Genomic DNA, 21,973 nt, shown 5'->3' with positions numbered 1-21,973 from the left:
TTGGCGAAATGCATTTGCGGGGGGAGCCTTTGGGTTATGAGTAAGGCTGCGACTAACGATTATTTTATTAGTAATTGTGATCGGATAAACAAATTGGCACATTCTGCAGATTTCTCATTTAACCACTTTTACCTTTTAGCCTTTTTTAAAAAATAAATTATTAATATATTAAAAGATACTAAAACAATTCGGTTCCTTTAAAAAATATACGTAAAAAAACATTTTATTGCCTAGAATCAAATAACATGGTATTTCTTTAAGTGAACATTTGGTCATTTGTAGATTAATTAACCTCATTGCATCAATTGATAGATGATTGGGTAGGAAAAGCTGCTAAATGGGAGATTTTGGTTTTTACCCCCCAGAGGGTTCCCCTCTAGGAAAACCATTAGTTTTTACAAAATTTCAACTATGACACCTTAGGAGTTGTGTGTAGAACAATATTTACAAAAGATTTTTTATATCTTGCATGAAAAATGTGTGTTTTTTTGTAGAGTTTTGGTTTAATTACTGCTCTGAGTGTGTTATTTCAGCAAATGGCCCTGTTTTAGAGTCTTTATACTCAAGTTAACGATTACGCAAGTACTAAATTAGTTGACAATTACTTCAATAACCGATTAATCACAATTAATCACGATTTATCTGATTAATCATTTCAGCCCTAGTTATGAGCTTAATATTCTATATCACATTCAAAACCAGAACCTGGGACTAACACTTGCAAAAAGCAAAACCCCATCAAGATATCATTGAAATATTAACAACTTGGTCATTCTTATTTAGGTGGTGTGTTTGTGATGCAACACTTTCAGCAGCAATGCAAACACACATCACTTTGCTTATTATTAGCTCCCAGGGAGTTGGACATTGAGGGGAGGACAGTGTTTTTTTTTTCTTGCACAATTCAACAACAACCCGTGTTTTCTCTCTCAGGCGGCTCAGGGAGGCAGGACAAGCAACGCCACCTTCTCCTGGGAATTTCACAGCAAGTGTTCTCCTGCTCCATCCCTCTAGGAAAACCCTGGTGATAATGCCCGACCGGCCGGAAGAGGAGGAGGAGGGGAAACAGGGAGTTTGTAACCCAAAATAAAGAAAAGAATGAAAAGAAATTGACACGCCTGTAGATAAGGCTCTGTGGGAGTGAATGGTGTGATATTAGAAGTGTTGGGATTAGCCAGGAGATAATGGTCTCACCCTTGGATTTCCTCTGGCCGCTACAGCCATCAAGCCTCCCAGACAAAAGCACCAAATATCCAATAAGTAGCTGTCTGACGGCGCAACACATTCCTGCTGCCACTACTTTTGTACCGGAGCAACCACAGAGACAAGTGTCTACACAAATGGCTGTAGAGAAGACTTAATGAAACAGCAGACACTGCTTCACTAACCTCTGAACCTTCAAACAATCTCAGATATGACAAATCTGGCACCAATTATTTCATGTTTTTTTTTTTTGTTGTTTAAAACGAGTCTTTGGTTTGTCTGGAAATTCATCTTGAACGCATGCATATATTCACCAGTGGGAGGCCAGGTAGTCTTGAGGGGCTTAAGACTGAAATCCTATCAAATTACTCTTATGTGACAAACATGGACAAAACTCTATTCAGACCCCTGGCTGAGTTAGGCATCTCAGACCGTTATGTTGTGGCTATCCCGCAGCGCTCAAGAGATCAAGCTGTCAGACGGATCCAAAGCGCTATTTAAATACCAAATACAACACGGTTCTGCCTTATTGTTTATGTAACAAGTTTATTTTGCTAGAAAAAAGTAATTTAGTAGAACAAGATAACTATTTTATACACTGAAATTTCTTTAGTGTGTTGGAATGTCCCAAAGTGCCTTTTATTTTATTGAACCTTGGGTTCTAATATCATTTACTTTTGGTTTAAAATAAAAACAGTAGTTGTCCTGAGGGAAAAGCAGAAATAGCTCACAGACTGTTAATGGTGCCTTATATCACCCATATGGAGAAAATGCCCTGCTTGTATGGTCTATTATATTAAATGGGTTGTAACTGTACAGGTTAGTAATAGCTTAACTAGGAAGAATGGGGGCTATTCATATCTGCTAATTGATTAGAAAGACATAAAGCCTACAGTGCCTTGCGGGAATATTCACACTCCTTCCCTTGAACTTTTACACAATTTGTAACGTTACAACTACAAACCTCCAAAGTATTTCATACCATGATAAATTGGCACAAAGTAGCACATAATTGTAAAGGGAAAGAAAATGATACATGGTTGAAAAAACAAAAAAGAAGACAGGTGTGGTGATGTATTTATAATCATCTTCTACAAGTTAATTGTCAAGAAACGCATTAAGCTGTAATGTAGAAATGATGTATTTTGGGTTGATGTCAAGTGTTAGTTTTTCACTTGTTATAGCATTTGTAAATGTAGACAGGTAGACCCAATTACACTGAATACAAAGCCAGGACATTATTTTCATTCCACTTAATAATTATGCTCTACTTTATGTTGTTTCATCACAAAAATCCCAATAAAATCCAATAAAGTTGGTGGGTGTAAAGTGAAAAAAATGTGCAAATGTTCAAGGTGTATAAATATATTTTTAGTTCACTGAACATCAGAGGACAGTGGATAAAGCAGTCTCATCTAACTCTATCCTGAAGCTGACCCACACTTTTCAAAATGTTTGAAGCTGAATGAACCACATCTCCAACTCACAATGTCCTTCTAGACAACTTTCTATTATAAGTTGTCCATTTCTGCAGCTTCATTTTCAATAGAGGCATTTTACAAAATTAGGTTGTGAGAAAAAGGGTACATAATAACGCCAAAGCTGGGCGCTAAAACAATAACGATATCTATTGCAATAAGACACGTGATAAACAGAAAATATGTCCGATAGAATTTAGATAAGTTCACTGAACTCCGATGCAAAGCCGCACAGCATTCTGGATGATGTAGGCAGATGAAAGGCTTTAGCAGTTTAACCTTTCATGACCCATTTAAGAAAGGTTGGTGGCATCAACTAACTCACTAACTCTTTGGTAACAAAGTGGTTGCAAGCTTATCTAGCAACAAGTTAGGTAAGCTAACGTTGTTGCACAACAAGTTGTTGCAAAACATGCGCAGTAGCTGTTTTATGTTGCTGCCCTGGTCTAGAAGGATTTGGGCTGAGTGCATAACTAGCTCATCAAAGTTGCTAGTATCCATTAAGATTGTGGAAAATTAAGACATTTTCCCATAACTGCTTAAAAAAAACAACAATCAGGATCAGGAGGAGAATGAGTACAATAGCTCTCGTGATACATTTTTCCGCCATATGACCCAGTCCTAAAATATCCAAAAAGAGACTCAATATACTTACTCATGTTCATTGATGTAGAGCTCTGATAACTCATGCCATGCCTCTTGGTCTCCAACAAACCTGGAAGAGCAAAAACAGATTGCGTTCTTCCTCTTTTCGAACAAAGTGTACACATTCCAACTAACTCAACGTAATCGTGCCAATACTAACTAAAAAGCATTAATAAACGTGGGGATTTGTTGCCTTTATTTAAAGTAGACTCATTTTTTATTCAAATAAAAGTTGGAGCAGATAAAGAGAATGAAAACTCACTGCTCCAGATACTCATTGAGTTCCCTTATTGCTTCAGTGCTCTTGCCCTGGGCCCTCAGTATAGAAATCTTGCGCTTCCTTGCTGCCTGTGGAGGAAAGAGTAAACAGGATTAACATCCCCGGCTCAAGTGTTTGTGTGCACGGCGGTAAAAAGCTCGAGTGAGTCTAAGAGTTCCACTTCTTCAGCGAGCCACTGTAACTCTTACCCCTTCGCTGTGAAACAAAATAGATTTCCTAGAAGAGAAGCCAAAACGTTTCCTGCATTATTGAGATTTTAGAAGATACGTTTTTTTTTGTTTTGTTTGTTTGTTTCTTTTTCAATACAATTAATGTGAGACTTGCATGAATATACGTCTACGGAGGCATAATTGGAAATTGGTTAGTGGCTATGTCTAGCATGAGATGGGCACACATTATGAGTCAGTGTTTGGTAGCTGGAATGAGCTCAGTGGCTGAGATAAAGCGGTGACTCATCCTCTTACCAAGTGGGGAAAATGGCACACTCCCCCAAACCCCGACGCCCGGCTTTCCTGCCGGCGCAGCACGCATCTCCAGCTGCACGGGCCTCCGACGCGCATCAGCTGAAAATTGCTTTCCGCCTCATTTTGAAGCTGGAGCTGACCTTAAGGTGGATTAGATTCTCATCAATCTGCATTAGGAAGAATTACCCCTGCTGCTCTGACTTTTCCAAATATTTTACTCTCCCCTCACCCTGCCACCTCCTCCTTCTCTTCTTCTCCTGCTTCTTTTGATACTAAAGGGGAAAAAGCTTAACAGGAGGTTGCTGCTCCATTAGCTGCACGCTGCCCCGCCACAACCTTATTTTATTTATGGAGTGGCACTTGATTGAGTGGGGCTTCCTATCCTATAGTAATAACTGGAACCGTTGGGGGGCCGTGTATGACTCATGTCTAGGGGACTGTAAATTTGGGCCTCGCCTGACACTGCCATCAAACAAAATCCACTTATCCATCAAGATGGGATAGAGACCTGCTGAGAGACTGCAACCTCATCTGACAGGCAATATTTTAGCCACCAAGAAAAGGAAAAAAAAAGAAACACAGGGGCACACAGGACAGCAAACATCTTCATTAAACAAATAAGAGATGTTATTCTTCAAATCTTCAAGAGGGAGAGCATAATTTATTCAGAAGTGAATCTAATTCCAGACATTTGTGGATAAACCTCAGGAATCGTCCGACGTAAAACGCGACGGAGGAAATGCAAAGAGTGCAGAAGAGTTTAATATTAATATTATGTGTGGTTTCACTCGATGTTTAATAACGTACTAAACTGCTATTTTCTTGTGGGAAAGAATAAATAAATAAAAAATCCTTCTCGGAAGGTAAAACAAAGAGACAAACACTTGGCTAGCAACTTGATGTAGGCATTGGAATATATTGAGCAGTGGAAGGTCTAAAGAGATTGAAATGCTTTTTGGAAAAGCTCCTTGGCAAAAAAAATAAAAAAATCCTAAGCAATTTTTGTTGATTCAACAATTTTGGTTAATGTGTACCACATCTATTCCACAGTCTGTAATTACAACAGCTCCCTTTCCAATCTCTGCTTCACATGCTGGGATGCCTCGCAAGTCTTCCTCGTGAGCTGCCAATTTTCCGCCATCTCTCAGACCCATCGGCACAATCTCGTGCTCCGTGGAGAACGCAGAGGGAGGAAAGTGTCCCCACCCCGAGACAGGTGGGCTAAATGAGGTCATTGTGTCTTTCACACCAACTGCCATCAATACCCTTATAGAGAGGAAAAGCACTGTGGGGGAAAAAAAACAAAAAACTTGAAAGTTACCATAAGGGAATGTACTTTGTGTGTTTTGTTCCATTCCCAGTCCCATGTTTGAGTGACAGCTTAAGCCCGACAGGGTGGCAGCGCGAGCAAAGACCAGGAAATGGACCGTTCCCTTTCCGAGTGAGTCCCAGGAGTCTTTAGGTGGTGGAGGAGGTGGGGTGCCATGGGAGTCACTGGAATCACTACTCCCACTGTCAAAACAGTGGGTGGATGCACGGTGGCACCAATTCCGCATTTACAGCCGTTCCGAAGCATAAACTGAATGCAAAGACAAGATAATCTAATAATTCTTAATTTTGTGTGCTGCCAAATAAAAATTTAAATGTTAGGCATTCTTAATGGTTTTTGTTTTGGGGTATTTACTTAACAGTATGTAAAATGATGCCTCTCTTTAAACAGAGCCAGCCAAATCCTGTGTAATATTTAACACAGAGTTAAACGAACTTAAAAACATAGCTAATTTTTGCTATGTTTTCATTTTCATCTCAGATCGGCTAGTTAGCTCAAATTTTATTGTAATAAAGTGAAACACCAAAATGCAAGGTTGTAACTACTTGCATGAGATCGTTTGTTATATTTTGACATCTGAATCTGAGCAGTTTCTGATCAACATCTCATCCGCCGCTCATCTCACTTTCTCTACGTTGCATTGAGTATGACTATCGCTAAAATAGTAATACATTATTTGGTACACTTGTAATTTTTCAGCTCCGGTAACCAAGCAATAACATTTTGTTGCGAATTTCACTGTGTTTTCTTGAGAATCCCACAGACTGAGCAGTCTTGATTAATTGATTGAAACTGAGTTAATAAACTGAGCCTGGAAATTATTTTAAGACTTAACACAAACTTACATTTTAAGTTGTTGCAGCTCATTTTCTTGAATTGTATTGAAAATCAGGTGTATGCAGAATACAGGGGCTAGTACAGATAAATATCAGTTACTAAATAGTATTTTAAGTCAAGGGGGAAGTGAAAAAAGTGTATGCTTCATAAGGCCATGACAGAAAATAATAGAGTACCATTGCCATAGTCAAAGATGTTAAAGACAGCTTAGAAAGTAAAATCCTTAGTCACTGTTTTATGATTAATAAAACACAGTGTGATGTCACATATCCCTATATGAGTTATTATAATTGGCTGGTTATGGCAGGAAGGCTAGACAATCTGAACAGTGTTTGTATGTCTTCTTGTGTTCTTGTGTCTTGTGCATTAGCAAGTCACACCACTACTTATGATTACAGATTAAGATACAATCTGATAGTTTTCTTTAGAAAGTAGCATATTTCATAATTCATTGCCTTTAGACAAAACAAGAATCTGAAGCAACACTTGAAAACTTAGCAAGGTGAAAAAGTACTGTGTTTTCCTTTGCTACCACAGGCCCTAATGGTATAGAATAAAACAATGTCTGACATTATTTTGCAAGTGCTATATTTTTTAAACACATAGCTGGATGTCCATCTGAGAGAGATACTGACCAAACCTTAACCAACCTTGTATCGATGTGTCAGAGGAAACTTGAACGTTTCTGGGAAAGTTGGGGATGGGCGTAGCAACAGTGAATCCAGGCAAAGTTTCTTTGTGAACCGCTTTAAAATAAATCACTCCTACAACAAGCCACAAGTACTGATGGGAGCAATTACCAGCAGGTCCACTATGAGTACGGACAGTCACGTGGGAATAAAAAAAGCAATATCCCAACAAAAGTCTAGTAGTGCTCTGTACAAAACGCTGTTCGGCGCTTGCCACAAAACAGACGTTTCAACTGAAGTCAATGAATGACCGAAAAAAATGAGAAGGTGGATCAGAAACTTTGGGACCCTAGGAGGTCTGATAAATCACCACCTTCAAAGACCGGACCTTTATTAACATTTCACTTCCAAACATATATAACACTGACTAAGATCATGAATCACCTCCCAATGACCCAGCCCCACACCCTAATCAGTCTTCAGCTGTGTATGTGTTTGTGTGTGCGTGGGTGTGTGAGTGATAGGCTGATCAGTACAATGATTGAGAGCAGTGAGGCCAAAGAGCTCAACTTAGTGAACTCCTACCGCTAACACCAAGGTCAGGCAGATTTAAAGCCAAGACGACGACATGAAGCCGAGTTTGAGGCTAAGCAGGCAGATTTGCTCTCCATCTTACCGTGTTGGTGGGGTCCTCCTGCAGAATGGCGTCGTAATGTTTGTTGGCCTCGTCGTACCTTCGCAGACAAACAGAAACAGGCAGGAGTTAGCCTCGTAGCCAGTCGCAAACCTCACGTGGGCAAAATTTAGTCGTGGGAAATAAGAGTGAATTTAAGGTAATGAAGTCTGTGTCTACAGCATGGCAGAAGGCTGATTGAAGTGAAGGCTGCACAGAAATCATTTTGGCTTTGATAGTCGTGCAGCTCACACTCTGACATGGTAATTTCACCTCAACGAGTTATGAACACAATAAGAACAGATCGAACCATTTTTACTATTGCATGCAACCGTTTTCAAGTTTATTTTGGTTTAAACAAATAAAACTGCTGCTCTTACGAGTTTACCTTGAGAGTTTTCACTTTATCCAAAGCTTTAGATAAAGTATTTATACCCGTCAAACATCTCACCCTTTTTCAGATTTGTATGTGTCAGGGTGTGTACGCTTTTATTTGCCTCCTAAAATTGGCTATTCAGTTCAGAATAATATTAGACAAAAGAAATACACAAAAAGAACATAATCTTATTCAATTCCACTTGCTTAATTCACAAAGAGCAAGAAAAATTTGAGCCTTATTTAACTTCAGACAAAGAAAAAAAATGTCTGTCTTGTTATTTTGTGTATGTAAACTTCGAGTTTCAATTGCAAATAGAGTTTTCCAAATTAAGGCTTATAATCAAAGATTAAATTGCACTTTACTACAAAACTGTGCAGGTTGAATATCAAGAACTTTAAAGGAGTTTATACAGAAATCAACCCAACTGAAGACACCCAATTGAAATTCAAGCATTTCAAGGATTTGAAGAACCCATATGAACCCTGATTTTCACAACAGTTTAAAACCTTGTATCATTCCTTCTGATTTACAGTCAAGCACCACTTGCATTGTTTCATCTCATAAAATCAAAACAAAATACATTGAAGTTTGTGGTCATAAGACACTTCAGCAATAGGGAGGCTGTATGAGCTATAAATACCAAATAATATAGGGAAATCTGCACTTCACTTGTTATATCAAATCAGGCACCAAGGTGTGACTCCTGACTGTTTTCTTCAGCGTTGAAGCGCCGGCTGCCGGCAGCTGGAGCCGTGGCTCTGTGACCAGAAGCCATCCCACCCACAGTCTGCAACATACAGAGGCAACTCTGGTTCCCATTAGCAATGCACAGCCCCATTTCCAGCCCTGACGCTTCCCTCACATTCACTTTATTACTCAGCCACACTTTGGGAGATTTCAGATGGCACCAGGCAACCACTCACGAGCCACTTTGATTTGCTTTATTTATTCAAGAACCAAGTGTGTGTTTGCGCGTGTGTGTCGGAGAGGAAGGGCTATACTGTTTGAAGTCGTGTCATTCAAGTGAAGCTCTGTCTGCAGCCAATTAGATCCTACTGTGCAGTTTATTTAATCTGACAGAGCCTGAGCAACCTTTCTCAATTATCACATAAACTGACATAACCAATAAACCAGCAGAGGTGATCCTCACCGAGTCATAAACAAACCGAACCGTCCAGGCCGCGAGCCGACCCGTTTACGTCTCGTCCCCCAGATCCGCATGCCGAGCGTGGTAAAGTGTCAATATTTACCAGGCTAAGACCTTCTCGCGGGAAAGGAACCAAAACAAGACAGTAAAAGTGTAAAAATAGAGAGAAGGAAGAAATAAAGCAACAAAAAATAAATAAAAAATAGAAATGGCGGTAAGGAGCAAACAAAATGAGAAAAATATAGCGCAGAAACCAGAAACGACCGAGGGACCCCTGGAATAACAGTGGGAGCCGACCGCTTCCTTCCCGGGAATCCCTGACACAAGCTAAAGCGCCACAGGAGCACGCAGGGCTGAGTCGCTGCTCCCCGTCCACCCACCCACACCCCCACTTCTTCTTCTCCACGACAAACGCCGGGCGATCCAATATAAACACAGCGTACTGTACATAAACACGCCTTAGTCGCAGCACCACTTAGGCTCTGCAAACACTTTTTTCCCCCTTCCCTCATCTCCCAATATAATCACACAGAACCGTCTCTGGTGCTGCTGCTTTTTTTTCAGCTCTCTCTAGCTTACCTTTCCAAAGCTTCCAGCCTCATGCCCGTTAATCGCTTCACTCTGTGGCTATCTGGAAACTGCTTCCTCAGTTCCTGTAGACAGGTCTGGGAGGAGGGGGGGGGGGGGGGGGAAGAGAAGAAGAAAAAGAAAATCAGACCAATTCAGGCAGTGGTATTTTTATGAAACACTTGTTCTCGTGTAGGTACCGTAGAATTTTCTAGGATTTGTTCATTTTCTTTCTATAAACAGAAGTGACTGGTAAAATAACCTGGCATAAAGCCTCCCGCCTCCCTCCTTTGTCTGACGACAACTTGTGGTTAGTCTGCAACTCATCTGGGAAACTTGCAGCCATAAAGAAGAAAAATAAGGATTCTTACTGCAACATTTTTTATGGCTTTTCCACACAAAGGTGGAGTTTATACCATATGATCCAAGTCAGAACTGCTACAGTGCCTTTTAAAGGCCTGAAGATCACATTTGGTCATGTTTCGATTAAGACTAAAACAATTAATCGGCTTAATTGTAACTAATTGGTTATTGAAACTATCAACTAATTTAGTAATCAAACAATCTGTAACTGGAGTGTACATAGTTTAAAACATGCCATTGGATGAGAGAGCTAACTGAAAGCAGCCAAAACTGAATACAAACATACATTTTGGATTTAAGGTGGAAAAAAATCCACCTTTGTTTTTGTTCTACCCATAATTCCACAAGTATCCTAGTTTTATCTTCACTTGGGTCACAGTCTGTAAAAAATATATCTTCTATTAAGCATTTTGTGCTATCCATTAATAAAAAATGGCTAATGTGGCTAAATGAAAAATATGCAGACTGTGCCAATATTTTTAACCAATTCATCGTCACAATAATCGACTATTAGTATAATCATTAGTTGCCGCCCTACCTACAACCAGAGCTACAATGGAATAGTTTAGATCAAAACCTATTCATGTGATATAATGGGCTGGTGAAATCCTGCCCAGTATCCTTTTCTTTCCACTCCACGATTATGACCAACTTTCTGTTCATCTATCAAATATAAAACATTATATATATATATATATACTGTATATATATATATATATACAGTACAGACCAAAAGTTTGGACACACCTTTTAATTCAATGAGTTTCCTTTATTTTCATGACTATTGACATTGTAGAATCACACTTAAGGCATCAAAACTATGAATAACACATGTGGAAATATGCACTAAACAAAAAAGTGTAAAACAACTGAAAATAGCCCTTATAATCTAGTTTCTTCAAAGTAGCAACCTTTTGCTGTGATTACTGCTTTGCACACACTCTGCATTTTCCTGATGAGCTTCAAGAGGTAGTCACCTGAAATGGTTTTCACTTCATAGGTGAGCCCTGTCAGGTTAATAAGTGGGATTTCTTGCCTTATAAATAGTCATGAAAATAAAGAAACCCCACTGAATTAGAAGGTGTGTCCAAACTTTTGGTCTGTACTGTATGTATAAATATATATATATATATATATATATATATATATATATATATATATATATGAATAAAACAGTTTGAAGTTAGTTGTAATGTGACAAAATGTACACACATTCAAAGGTTCTGAATATTTTCACAAGGCACTGTAAAAAAAAAAAAAAAAAAACATCCTCTGCACTAAACTGAATTAAATGGAAAAATCTACAGAGCGACTTGGATCGCTTCCACAAGCCATCAACTCAACTAAGGTCCTTTGTTTTGTTTTTATTTTAAGCGTGGCAGCTGGACTGAGAGGATCGCCAACAGACAACTCATTTTAATAAGCGAGTCCTGCCTCTCAGTGTATGCCACATTTATTAATGATTAACCACTTCTGGTACTATCGTGTGTCTTTTGTGCTGTGCTTAAGGCTTAAGAATACTTAGGAACATTAATAAAGCTGAAGAAGAAAAAAAGTCAGAACAACTAATTTGCTACGCCCTCTGAATTCCCGCTGTTTTCTTCCAAAAGCACAGAGGAGCCAAATAAAAATTACTTTTTTATTTATATATATATATAATGCTATTATATATATATATAATTTTTTTTTTTAATCTGGCAGTGCGGGGTGCTGCAAACTCGAACTGGCTGCGACAGGGTGAACGATTAACTTGTGAAGCTTTCTGGGCGTGTGAGGAAGTGTGGCGAAAACTCACCAGAGCCAAGTCGTCCCGACTGCAGTCCAACGCGGCGATCATCACCTGCTCATAAATAATCCAGACTGGGCAGAAGAGAGACGGACAAAGAGGACAGTGTTAAATGCCCTTTCCATTCGTTATGAACACACGCAAAAAAAAAAAAAAGATCCTAAATTCTACCTGGTGTGGAGTTTGCCCTCACAAGAGCAGCTTTTTCCCCCCTCACATAACCAACCTTCCAGTTCATTTAAATGACTGTTGTATTTCATTTAACTCAGAGTGCTACATTACTAAGGTAGTGGTGTCCAAACATTTTTGCAGAGGGGGCCAAAACTGGCAGGTCATGAAGTCCTTAAAAAAATCAAATAAAATCAATTGCAAACTAATTTTTGCGTTTTTACTTTAAACTTGCTCAACAATAAACATTTTAATGAAATCTCTACATGAGTAAAGATCTAAAACATAAAAAGGGCTTTGAACTGTTGCATGTCGATGTCACATTTATTTGTGTAGCACTTCTAAAAACAGGTTTAAACCTGCACCAAAGCGCTGCACAAAAATGATAACACAATAAATGCGTTATCGTTTGATGAAAAGAAAAAAACAAAAACAAAACCAAAGTAATAATAATATAATAAACTAATAAGAGCAATAATAATGAGTAAATAAAACATCACAACAGAAAAGTCAGGCAACAATTAAATGCCAATGAACACAAATAAGTTAAGACGTGTTTTAATTATCTAGACAGTGTGCAGATCTAATCTGGAAAGGTTGCATTATTAAAAAAACATAACAGGACAGACACTTTTGAAATGTTTTGGGTCATCAATTGTTTTATTATTCTTAACTTGTGAAGTCATTTTAAGGGACATAAATGGGCCCCAGGCCACACTGTGGACACCCCAGCCCTACAGAAAACACTCACAATTCTAGTAAAATCAAGCATTTGCTTCAATAGGGAACAGAGAATATTGTAATGTTACCAGTAATCATCAAGGTCAGTAAGAACTTTATAACTTCAAACCTTATAAAACATAGGTACCTTAAACTTCTCGTACCTGAAATTCTGCAGTTTGTCTAGAATCATATTACAATAACTTTGCTTGTATTTTTAAAACAGAGAACACTCCTAATCCTTTCTAAACTGTGGCTAACACTACACTACTATAATCTCAAAACACCTGTCATAGATTTTTGACATACCTCAAAGGTAACCTGCTATTTTTCTCTTTTTTGTTTTGTTTTGTTGCGTTTTTTATTCAATCGGAATCGGACGGTCAGCCTTTTTAAATATTGGCGATTGGGCAAAAAACTGCAATCTGTGCGCCGCTAGAAAAAAATAGTCCCCCTTTTGCACAAATGTCATAGAAATTGTTTAAGATACAGATTCTGTTGGTAATAAAATCCCTTACATAAATCTTTAGAATATTGTTATGCATAAAAGTTTCATGCATATACATTTAGTGAATCGTATTACATTTATTTCACTCTGGAACTGCTTTTACAAAATGAAAAGTGTTCCAAATCTATCCAATATGTTTAGCCTTGTATTTATTGAACTACGTACATTCAGTACCACTATTACAGAAAGCTAATGCTATGATTTAAGTTTCTGAATTCTGTAGTAAGCACGAAACACTTATCTTCCCCATTTTACTTTATCATTATAAAAGACTGACAGCCAGCCAACAAAGACTGATTATTTGAATTAGTACGTGTTAGACAAGGTAAAGTTAACACTTCCTCTGTGAAGCACAGGTCCTCATAAAAGCTTGCAGACAGTGCCAGAACAAACAACTTTTTTTTTCTTCTTCTTCTTATGTTACTTTAATGCTTCCAGCTTTGGTTCCGATAATTGCCATCTCATTTACAGCTAATTCGGGACCTGGGCTCAATAAAAACATGGCATGTCAAAGTGTTTGTATCGCTCTCACGAGGACAGTTGACTGCATGCGCTTTCCGCACCAATAAAAACAAGTGAGAAAATGCTGGGATGCAAGAAAACATTTTGCAGAGTTCAGTTATTTTTGCCAGGTTTTTGTTTTGTTTTTTTTTTACAAATAAATGTAATTCGAACAAACATACAAAAGAATCTAATCAAATAATCAACATTTTTACTTGGACATAATTTTGTCTACATACACTTTGATGGATTTTCTTTTGACGGAATCTGAAAACATCTATGAGAGGCAGCCTCACGACTCACGTGACTGACTCCTTTCATGTAATGGCAGACAAACTTAAAAACGTTGAAATCATGGCTCTGCACAGGCCATGCCATTGTCAGAAGTCCCGCTTCTTCTTTAAGCAGAAGATATCTCTATAAATGACATAAGCCTCTCTTGCCCTGAAGATATGACATGATATTTACGGAGCTGCATGTTTGTCTCAGCATGAAGGACTCCTCAAATCCTGACCAGAGGCACGGCTGCGTTTAAAAAAACGAGGCATCAAACGTATAAGAAGCTGCCATAATCCCTTGCTGATACCGTTTCATTATCCAACCCGACAGCAAAGTGACTCCCCTCAATTTACTCTCTTGCGTTGCTTTTGGTCTCAATTGTTAAAAAAGGCATCACTTCTGGATGACGTCGGTGTCCAGGCGTTTCTGGACACCGAACGCATTTTATGCCTGGTGAATTTGTTTCTTGACCGTTCCGAGCAAAAAGCAAAGCCAGACATCTTCCAGTTCAAAACTGTGGATGAGTTTTAACAAGTTGTGATTTTTTTTGCACGAATTTGATTCAATTAGTCAAGATTAAAAGAGAAATATGCAGAGAGTATTGCTGGGCTAAAACTCAAGCACAACACTGTTCCGTTCAGAGATTGCACCACCAAGATGTCAACAAGAGGTGGGCTTCGGTGTGGAAGTTGTTACTGAGAAAAACAAACTCAAAATTAGCTAATTTTAGTATACGTGAAATATTTAAAAAAAATAAGTCAGAGGCTAAACAGAAGGTGTAAGAAGATATTTAAAATGAAACATATGGAGGTTGACAACAGGAAGCAGATAATGAGATGGCAAAACAAATTTTAGCAAAGTTTAGGCTTAACCAACTAGCTCCTTGTATTATAATTTTTTTAAAGAAAATGAAGAGCTAACCAAGTAAGGGTATACATTCCCTCGAGAATACACACAAAACTGCTATTTACAGTTACTATTGCTAATTTTTTGCTAATATAAGATCTTAACAAGACACATAAGAGGTTATTAAAATTTGTGTGAACAGGTAAAACCCAGACTGATCAGAATCAGATAGTATTATTTTTCAGTGTTACTTCTACGATTAGAATAGCAAGAAGCGATAAGACACATTTAGTTACAAAATCCTGAATTTAGCAGGTGTTAATTCATGCTAAGTTTTACTTCAATCTAACACAACTGTTTAAAAAACATCTATTTCATAAACACCTGCTGTTTATATCACTATTTATGACTAAAGTATAGTTCAATTCCTGATTCTTCTAAAAATCTTGACCTGAAAAAAAAAAAAAACTTGTGCAATACATTGTTTTGAGCTCATCGCTGACCCTCACCTGTGTTCTCAGTACAGCTAAATAAACATAACAATGTGATCCTATCTGTAAAACTAATTCAGCACCCACAGTGTAATGGTTGTTGACTTTTTTTGTGCGATTGGTATTTCTACTTTTTCTTTCTTTTAATTTTTTTAAAGACTCTTTACAGCCACATTCCTGCCTTTAAAATGAACAAGTGTTCTTTCAGCATTAAACAAATCCATGACTATCACTTAAAAGACATACATCATATTCGTTAAGTAAGAAGATAATAATCTACTTGTATTTTTAGGTTACCACTACTATTAAAAAGGCACTAATTTTTCTTATAAAGTTCTGCTTCACACAAGAAAAATCAAGTAATTGACGCATGTTTTTAGTTGAGTAAAAAAAAAAAGCTACTTACTGTCATCCCCCAGTTTTGATGCATGTTCACTGATGAGCTCTTCACCAACATCCACTATCTGTTCACTATTTCTGCAGTTGTCTTCTCTCCATTTACGCAGCTTGTCTCTCATCTCTGTACAAACAGACATTCAACCACATAAAATCAATTATAGTTTGCATCGTTACTCGGTTATTAAACACATGCACACCTGAATATGTGTAATCTGGTCATGTTGGTATTTTTGCACAGTACGAATTTGCTCTTCTAGCAATGACTGCTAGCCAGTTTTAGCCGCACATCATTCACAAAAAGTACCCAAAATAAACCTGAACAATGTTGACTATGAAACTACACCTACCTAACATGCACGTGGCATGATCAGTGAAGCCTAAGAGGATAAGTAACATCGCTAACGTTGCGATACACCGTTATTTTTCCTCTACAGCAATAGAGTTAGCTTATTGCTAGCCGTAACCATTAACGACATGCTTCTACGTTTACGAGTCGTTCTCGTTCAGACAATCTACAACCTCTAAACTGTATAAATGCGCTACACAGTTTATTATCAACTGAATACCACTGAGGAGTAGCTAAGCTCGTTTTCGTGTCAGTGTGTCCACTAAGTTGACAGGTTAGCACTGTGAGCTAATTAGCATTGCTCAATTCTTCACAGACGTATTTCCGTGTAAATTTAACAGTTTAACAGCGAGGACCAAACGCAGTATTATAAAGCAAGAAAATCAGACATCTTAAAAGGCATATAAGAGCATGCCACTGCGTAAGAACACATAAAATGTCTTTTTACCTTCCCACCCCACATCGTACATTTCTGACAAAGACGCCATATTTTTACCCCCCTCATATGACAACATACGCCACTTCTACGTCAGAAAAATGCCGACTGGAGGCGTGCCTGAACAAAAATAAACTGTTTTTTAATATATAGTGCTTAAAAACTATTCGCTTCCTTACAGATATTTTCGCTGCTATTGACACAAACAAACAGGATTTTACAGTAAGATATCCAGAGTAAAATTTAAACACATAAATGAAACACAATATTTTATAATTGATTAAGATTATTATTATTATTATTAATAATAATAATAATAATAATAATAATAATCTTTTTCAAGGAGTTGTATGGGAATTTTTACTCACTCTTAGAATTATTTTATTTAAGGTGTATTGGAAAACTCAAAAACGTCACTTTGTAGTTATTCAGAATTTAAACTGAACACGGCTTTTCATAAGATGTATGTTAATTACCGTTAATTCATGACTTAGTGAGGGGAGAATTTGCTGATCTTAAACATATGAGTGTTACAACAACAAAAGAAATACATTAGGTTTTGTAATCATATATTTTACATCACAAAGAAGTACTTTCAGCTGTAAACATGGTGAGCACGTAATTTCCTAATGACTTTCAAGCCCAATTTGAACTTGTCCTATGCAGTGTAAACCTAAACGTGTGCAACTGTATAGGAGTCAGCAAAGTGCAGCATGATTACCAGGAGACTGTATCCCATATCAATTTTTATACGAATCTTTATCAAAGTATAGGATAGCAAGGTCTGCCTGTGCCACAACTTTTTTTCCTCCTGGAAAATTTGAGAACTGCTTTTCAAGCACATCTGGCATTTTATCCCAAATTCCCAGAGGACCCTCTGAGAATCTCATTCCTTTACTGCGAATGCTTGCTTACACTCTTCTCCCTTACCACATTACACACTTGTTGATGTGTAGTCAGTACAAACCTGCTTACAAAGGACATTTCAGAGATGTAATGTCATCTACTGCTGCTCACTGCACACAGCCTTCTGTTACGTGCTTTGTTGATATTCCTCCAAGAAAGGGCAACGAGGCCAACAAAGAGATGCTCTTAGGTACACTGATACGCTAAAACAGCCTAACATCATCAGTAATGGGCAAGTGCAAGCTGGCAGGAGAAATGTCATCATCCCTTCCAGGGATACAAATAATAACACCGTGTACAGTTTAAGTTACGCTCAGCTCTGGCAATTGGTGTTCTTGTAATTTTCAAGTCTGCACATGGCAGTCGGTTGATATGTGGTTGGGGTTTCTGCTGGAGCACCAAATACCAAAGCGGCCACATTAAAACAATCACACTCTGTCCTCTGGGGTGGAGGGCTTCCTCTGTCTGCCAAGGTGCTTGTGAGGGCCAGGGCCCTAATAATGACCTGCAATAAACACCATGCAGCGGGTGAGCCTCTCGGGATTTCGAGAGATGAGGGTGAGAGCCATATGCGAGTACACTGCTCATAACTTTGAGATGCAGCTGGATGCTGTGGTGGCGAAAAATATCCTCTTGACACGCAGTACAGTTGAGAGGTTTGCGCATGTGCTCACATCATGAGAATGAAAATCATATTAGTTTGGGGCTTTCAAAGATGCATTTGAACATGCATTTCTTTTTATTTCTGTGTGGGAAAATGAATTAAAAAAAAACTATTTCAGTTATTTCTAAGGACAACCATTTGGCTTCCGAATATATTGCTGATTTTCTCCAATCCACACATGTTAAAAATTATACATATTAGTTCAGATACTGCAGCTTTCCAAAGTCTACCATGCTCTTTTGAAATGAGAGTTTTTGTGATGTAACTAAACCTTTTTCCACATATAGTCTGACATAGATTCCTTACAATACAACTGAAAAATATTCAATTTAGTTTCAGCATTCAGTCTTCTTGACATATCCGTATTGAGCCTGATTAACCGGTAATAAAGCTGTCCCAGTTGAATTTTCATTTGGTTTACATAGCCTGACAGCAATATTTACAGAAGTTTTTGTGTTTTACATGCAACAACAATTTGCCATATTCTAACTTTGTGGGAGAGCTGGTATGTTTCGAAACAAAATCAACACTGAACCCCAAAAGTACTCTGAACCCACCGCTGGACTGGAAGTCGGGGAAACCGGGCACTTGTCTGCTGGGTCAATGGTGATTTTGGGCTGGGATGGGTTTTTTTCTTCTAGCTATAATGCTTATTTGTAACTTTCCGACCGATTAGTCATGACTGATTCTGTGCTGGACCCACTGTGAAACGTAATATTGGCAGGATGATGCTGTGATGGAACTGGGGTTTCAATCGCAGAGCTAATCACAATCATAAGTTGTTTCAGATACCAGTCTGATTTGGCTTAAAACCTTCAGGATTCTGCTAGAAAGCAAAAAAATAAAGACATATTTCAAATTTAAGTCTCCCTTTGAGTCCAACCATCCATCCAAATCACCAGGAGGATGACTAATGGAGAGAGAAATCAAACTTTTCGAATAACTCCAAAGAAAATACAACAGCAAATCTGAGAGTTCACCTGAAGAGGACTGTGAACAATGTGAGAAACTTAGAGAATGTCTGCATGGTTGTCAAGTCAAGAAAAAAAAACTACATAAAAAATGTAACTAGAAAATTTCGGAAGAAATTTAGCCGGGGCCTGCCAAGGCGCGCCCGTCGGGCATGGGCCCGGCGTCGTCACGCCACAAATCGGCGTCGACGCTAAAGAACGCCGCAACGTAATCAGTGGCACGCGGAGAACCGCAAGAACGTTAAGCGAGGCGGACGTGCACCATTCAGTATTATAAAGTAAGTATATCAGCTAAAATCAGCAGAAACGCTAATGTTAGCGTCATTGCTTTCATCAGTATGTGGGAAATCACTAGGATATTTTCTGTAATTGATTTACTCCATTCAGTATACTAAACATTGCTAAAAAGTAAAATAAATAGCTAATAGCTTATTGAAGCTAAAATGCTAACGCTAATGAACCTTGCATTGAACTGTTACTAAACAGTTCATAAACTGCAGGAAGGCAGTTCATTAGCATTTACCTAATGATTGTCACAAATATAAATTTTCAATAACGCACACACACAACATATCACAGTTTAAAAATATATATTGACCTTATGTTAAAGATTTCTACAAACTTTTTACAGGTAAAGTTTACAATGAACCAAAATTACAACATTTAAAGAATACCATAAATTTAAGAATCTAATGTCTCTGCAATAAAAAGAAATTGCTATCTTTTTTATTTTTAAACAACACCTCATATTGTTAAATAACTGATTTTATGTATTCAAGTTTTAAATATTACATTTGAGTTTGCATGGATGTAAAATTACTGCTCAGTTTAAAAATTACAGTATTTTTAAACTGAGCAGTTTAACAATATGCTCAGTATTTTTAAACTGCTCAGCTAAACTTCGCTCTTTAGCTCGTTAGCTTGTCGATGTTTCAGTTTTATTCACTGGGAAAATTATTCTTTGTCTGCTTTGAAGATAAGCAGACAAATAATAAAAAACAAGTTTTGATATTAACTCTCAACTTCATTCACAAAACTTTTTCGTTATTTATTACACAACGAACATGCATTTCACATAAGAACAAAACAATGAGGTGACGTTGCCTGTCCTTGAACACAACGCTGATCCCTCTTCACCCTGTCACCAACTCACACACATCCTCATTGTGTTGTGTTCTGTAAATAAACAAAACACAAGCAAAATCAATAAACTATATGCATATTCCAGTATACTGAGTTTTGGTTTTACATTCATTCTATTTAAATGTAGTTTGTTCGTGCTTACCAATGTTTTCTGGCCGGATGTCAGGCACCGTTTTCCCCTGGTCAGTTCGTCGATGTCTGGTTTTAGTTCTATTCTGTGGCAATCCGCAAAACGGCGTGTAGGTTTTCGTCAGTAATGCGCGATCTGTGCTTGGCCTTGTTTAAAGTCATTATTGAAAACATCTGTTCGCACAGATAGGTGCTTCCAAACGTGGACAAAACACGAGCTGCATGGAGTCGAAGCTGTGGCATCAAATCAGGGGGCAGTAGACGGTAAAAGTCCTCGATTGAAACATCACGGGACTTCGCTCTTTAGCTTGTTAGCTTGTCGATGTTTCAGTTTTATTCGCTGGGAAAATTAATAATCAGCTTGAGGTGACTCTGCTGCACTCTAGTGGCGAGAAGCCGTAATGTTGGTTGGTAAGAATCGGAAGGCATTATGGGATATGTAGTTTGTAGTCAATTCGTGCTCAAAACCTATTTTAAGTCAATCAATGGGGCTGTAAAACGGTGGTAGGGGGGAGAGGGCGACATTAAATGACGTAGCCGGCCACATGTGGCCCGCGGGCCTTGAGTTTGACACATGTGCAATAGAGGATCTATCTGCTGCTCATGCAAAACAGTCTATTTTAATCCCATGTGTAATAGTCATTGGGTTAAATCAGTTATATAATGCTGAAAAAGCAAGTAGTTGATGTAAAAATATTCAAGGCTTTTATTTTGAAATTTTTGGTATGCTTCATTTCAAAGGGCCAAACTAATCCCCTGCGTAATAGTCATTGGGTTAAAATAGTTATATAATGCGCAAAACACAAGTAGTTGATGTAAAAATATTCAAGGCTTTTATTTTGAAATGTTAAGCTTCATTTCAAAGGGCCAAACTAATCCCATGTGTAATAGTCATTGGGTTAAATCAGTTATATTATGCTGAAAACGCAAGTAGTTGATGTAAAAATATTCAAGGCTTTTATTTTGAAATTATAATTATGCTCCATTTTAAAGTTCCAAACTAATCCCATGTGTAACAGTGCTTTGGATGAAAAAGTCATATACGGCCAAAAAGAGCAATTACTTCATGTAAAATATTCAAGGCTTTTATTTTGAAATTTTCAGTATGCTTCATTTTAAAGTTCTGAACTAATACCACGTGTAAGAGTGCTTTGGATGAAAAAGTCAAATAAAGCCAAAAAGAGCAATTACGTCATGTAAAAATATTCAAGGCTTTTATTTTGAAATTTTTGTTAAGCTTCATTTTAAAGGGCCAAACTAATCCCATGTGTAACGGTGCTTTGGATGAAAAAGTCAAATAAAGCCAAAAAAGAGCAATTACGTCATGTAAAAATATTCAGGGCTTTTATTGTGAAATTTTCAATATGCTTAATTTTAAAGTTCAAAACTAATCCCATGTGTAACAGTTACTGAGTTAAATCAGTTATATACAGCCCATAGCAGCAATTAGTTCTAAAGGCCAGTTCAGTCAACCTCTGTTTCAACTGAGTATTCCACTATAGATAGAACTACAATGATGCGTATTTGTAGTCCAAATCAGCAGCCAATAGCCTCTTGAGATCCGTTGCTATGTTAAATAAGTTTCACACCAAGGTGTGAAGTGTTAGTGAGACAGCCTGAGAGCCTCAGAAAATCCTGTCGCATGACTTTGCTCTGAAGCACCGTGACAGAAAACCGTACGGTCT

At 37.9% G+C, this 21,973-nt stretch overlaps 1 protein-coding gene across 1 annotated transcript in view; it reads right to left on the bottom strand.

Moving 5' to 3' along the window:
* Nucleotides 1–16,598, bottom strand: part of emc2 (ER membrane protein complex subunit 2) — a 30,654-nt gene extending 14,056 nt beyond the window's left edge. Inside the window, exons 1-7 of the mRNA XM_032559075.1 lie at nt 16,488–16,598; nt 15,701–15,814; nt 11,791–11,855; nt 9,645–9,730; nt 7,543–7,600; nt 3,589–3,674; nt 3,337–3,396 (exon numbers count right to left, since the gene is read on the bottom strand). Coding sequence (XP_032414966.1) covers nt 3,337–3,396; nt 3,589–3,674; nt 7,543–7,600; nt 9,645–9,730; nt 11,791–11,855; nt 15,701–15,814; nt 16,488–16,554 — 536 coding nt within the window. The 5' untranslated portion in view covers nt 16,555–16,598. The remainder of the gene's footprint in view (nt 1–3,336; nt 3,397–3,588; nt 3,675–7,542; nt 7,601–9,644; nt 9,731–11,790; nt 11,856–15,700; nt 15,815–16,487) is intronic.
* Nucleotides 16,599–21,973: the final 5,375 nt, after the last annotated feature.

The sequence above is a fragment of the Xiphophorus hellerii genome, chromosome 3 (assembly GCF_003331165.1).
Source record: "Xiphophorus hellerii strain 12219 chromosome 3, Xiphophorus_hellerii-4.1, whole genome shotgun sequence".
In the NCBI taxonomy this organism is placed as follows: domain Eukaryota; kingdom Metazoa; phylum Chordata; class Actinopteri; order Cyprinodontiformes; family Poeciliidae; genus Xiphophorus; species Xiphophorus hellerii.
This window is presented reverse-complemented; position numbering and strand designations above follow the sequence as displayed.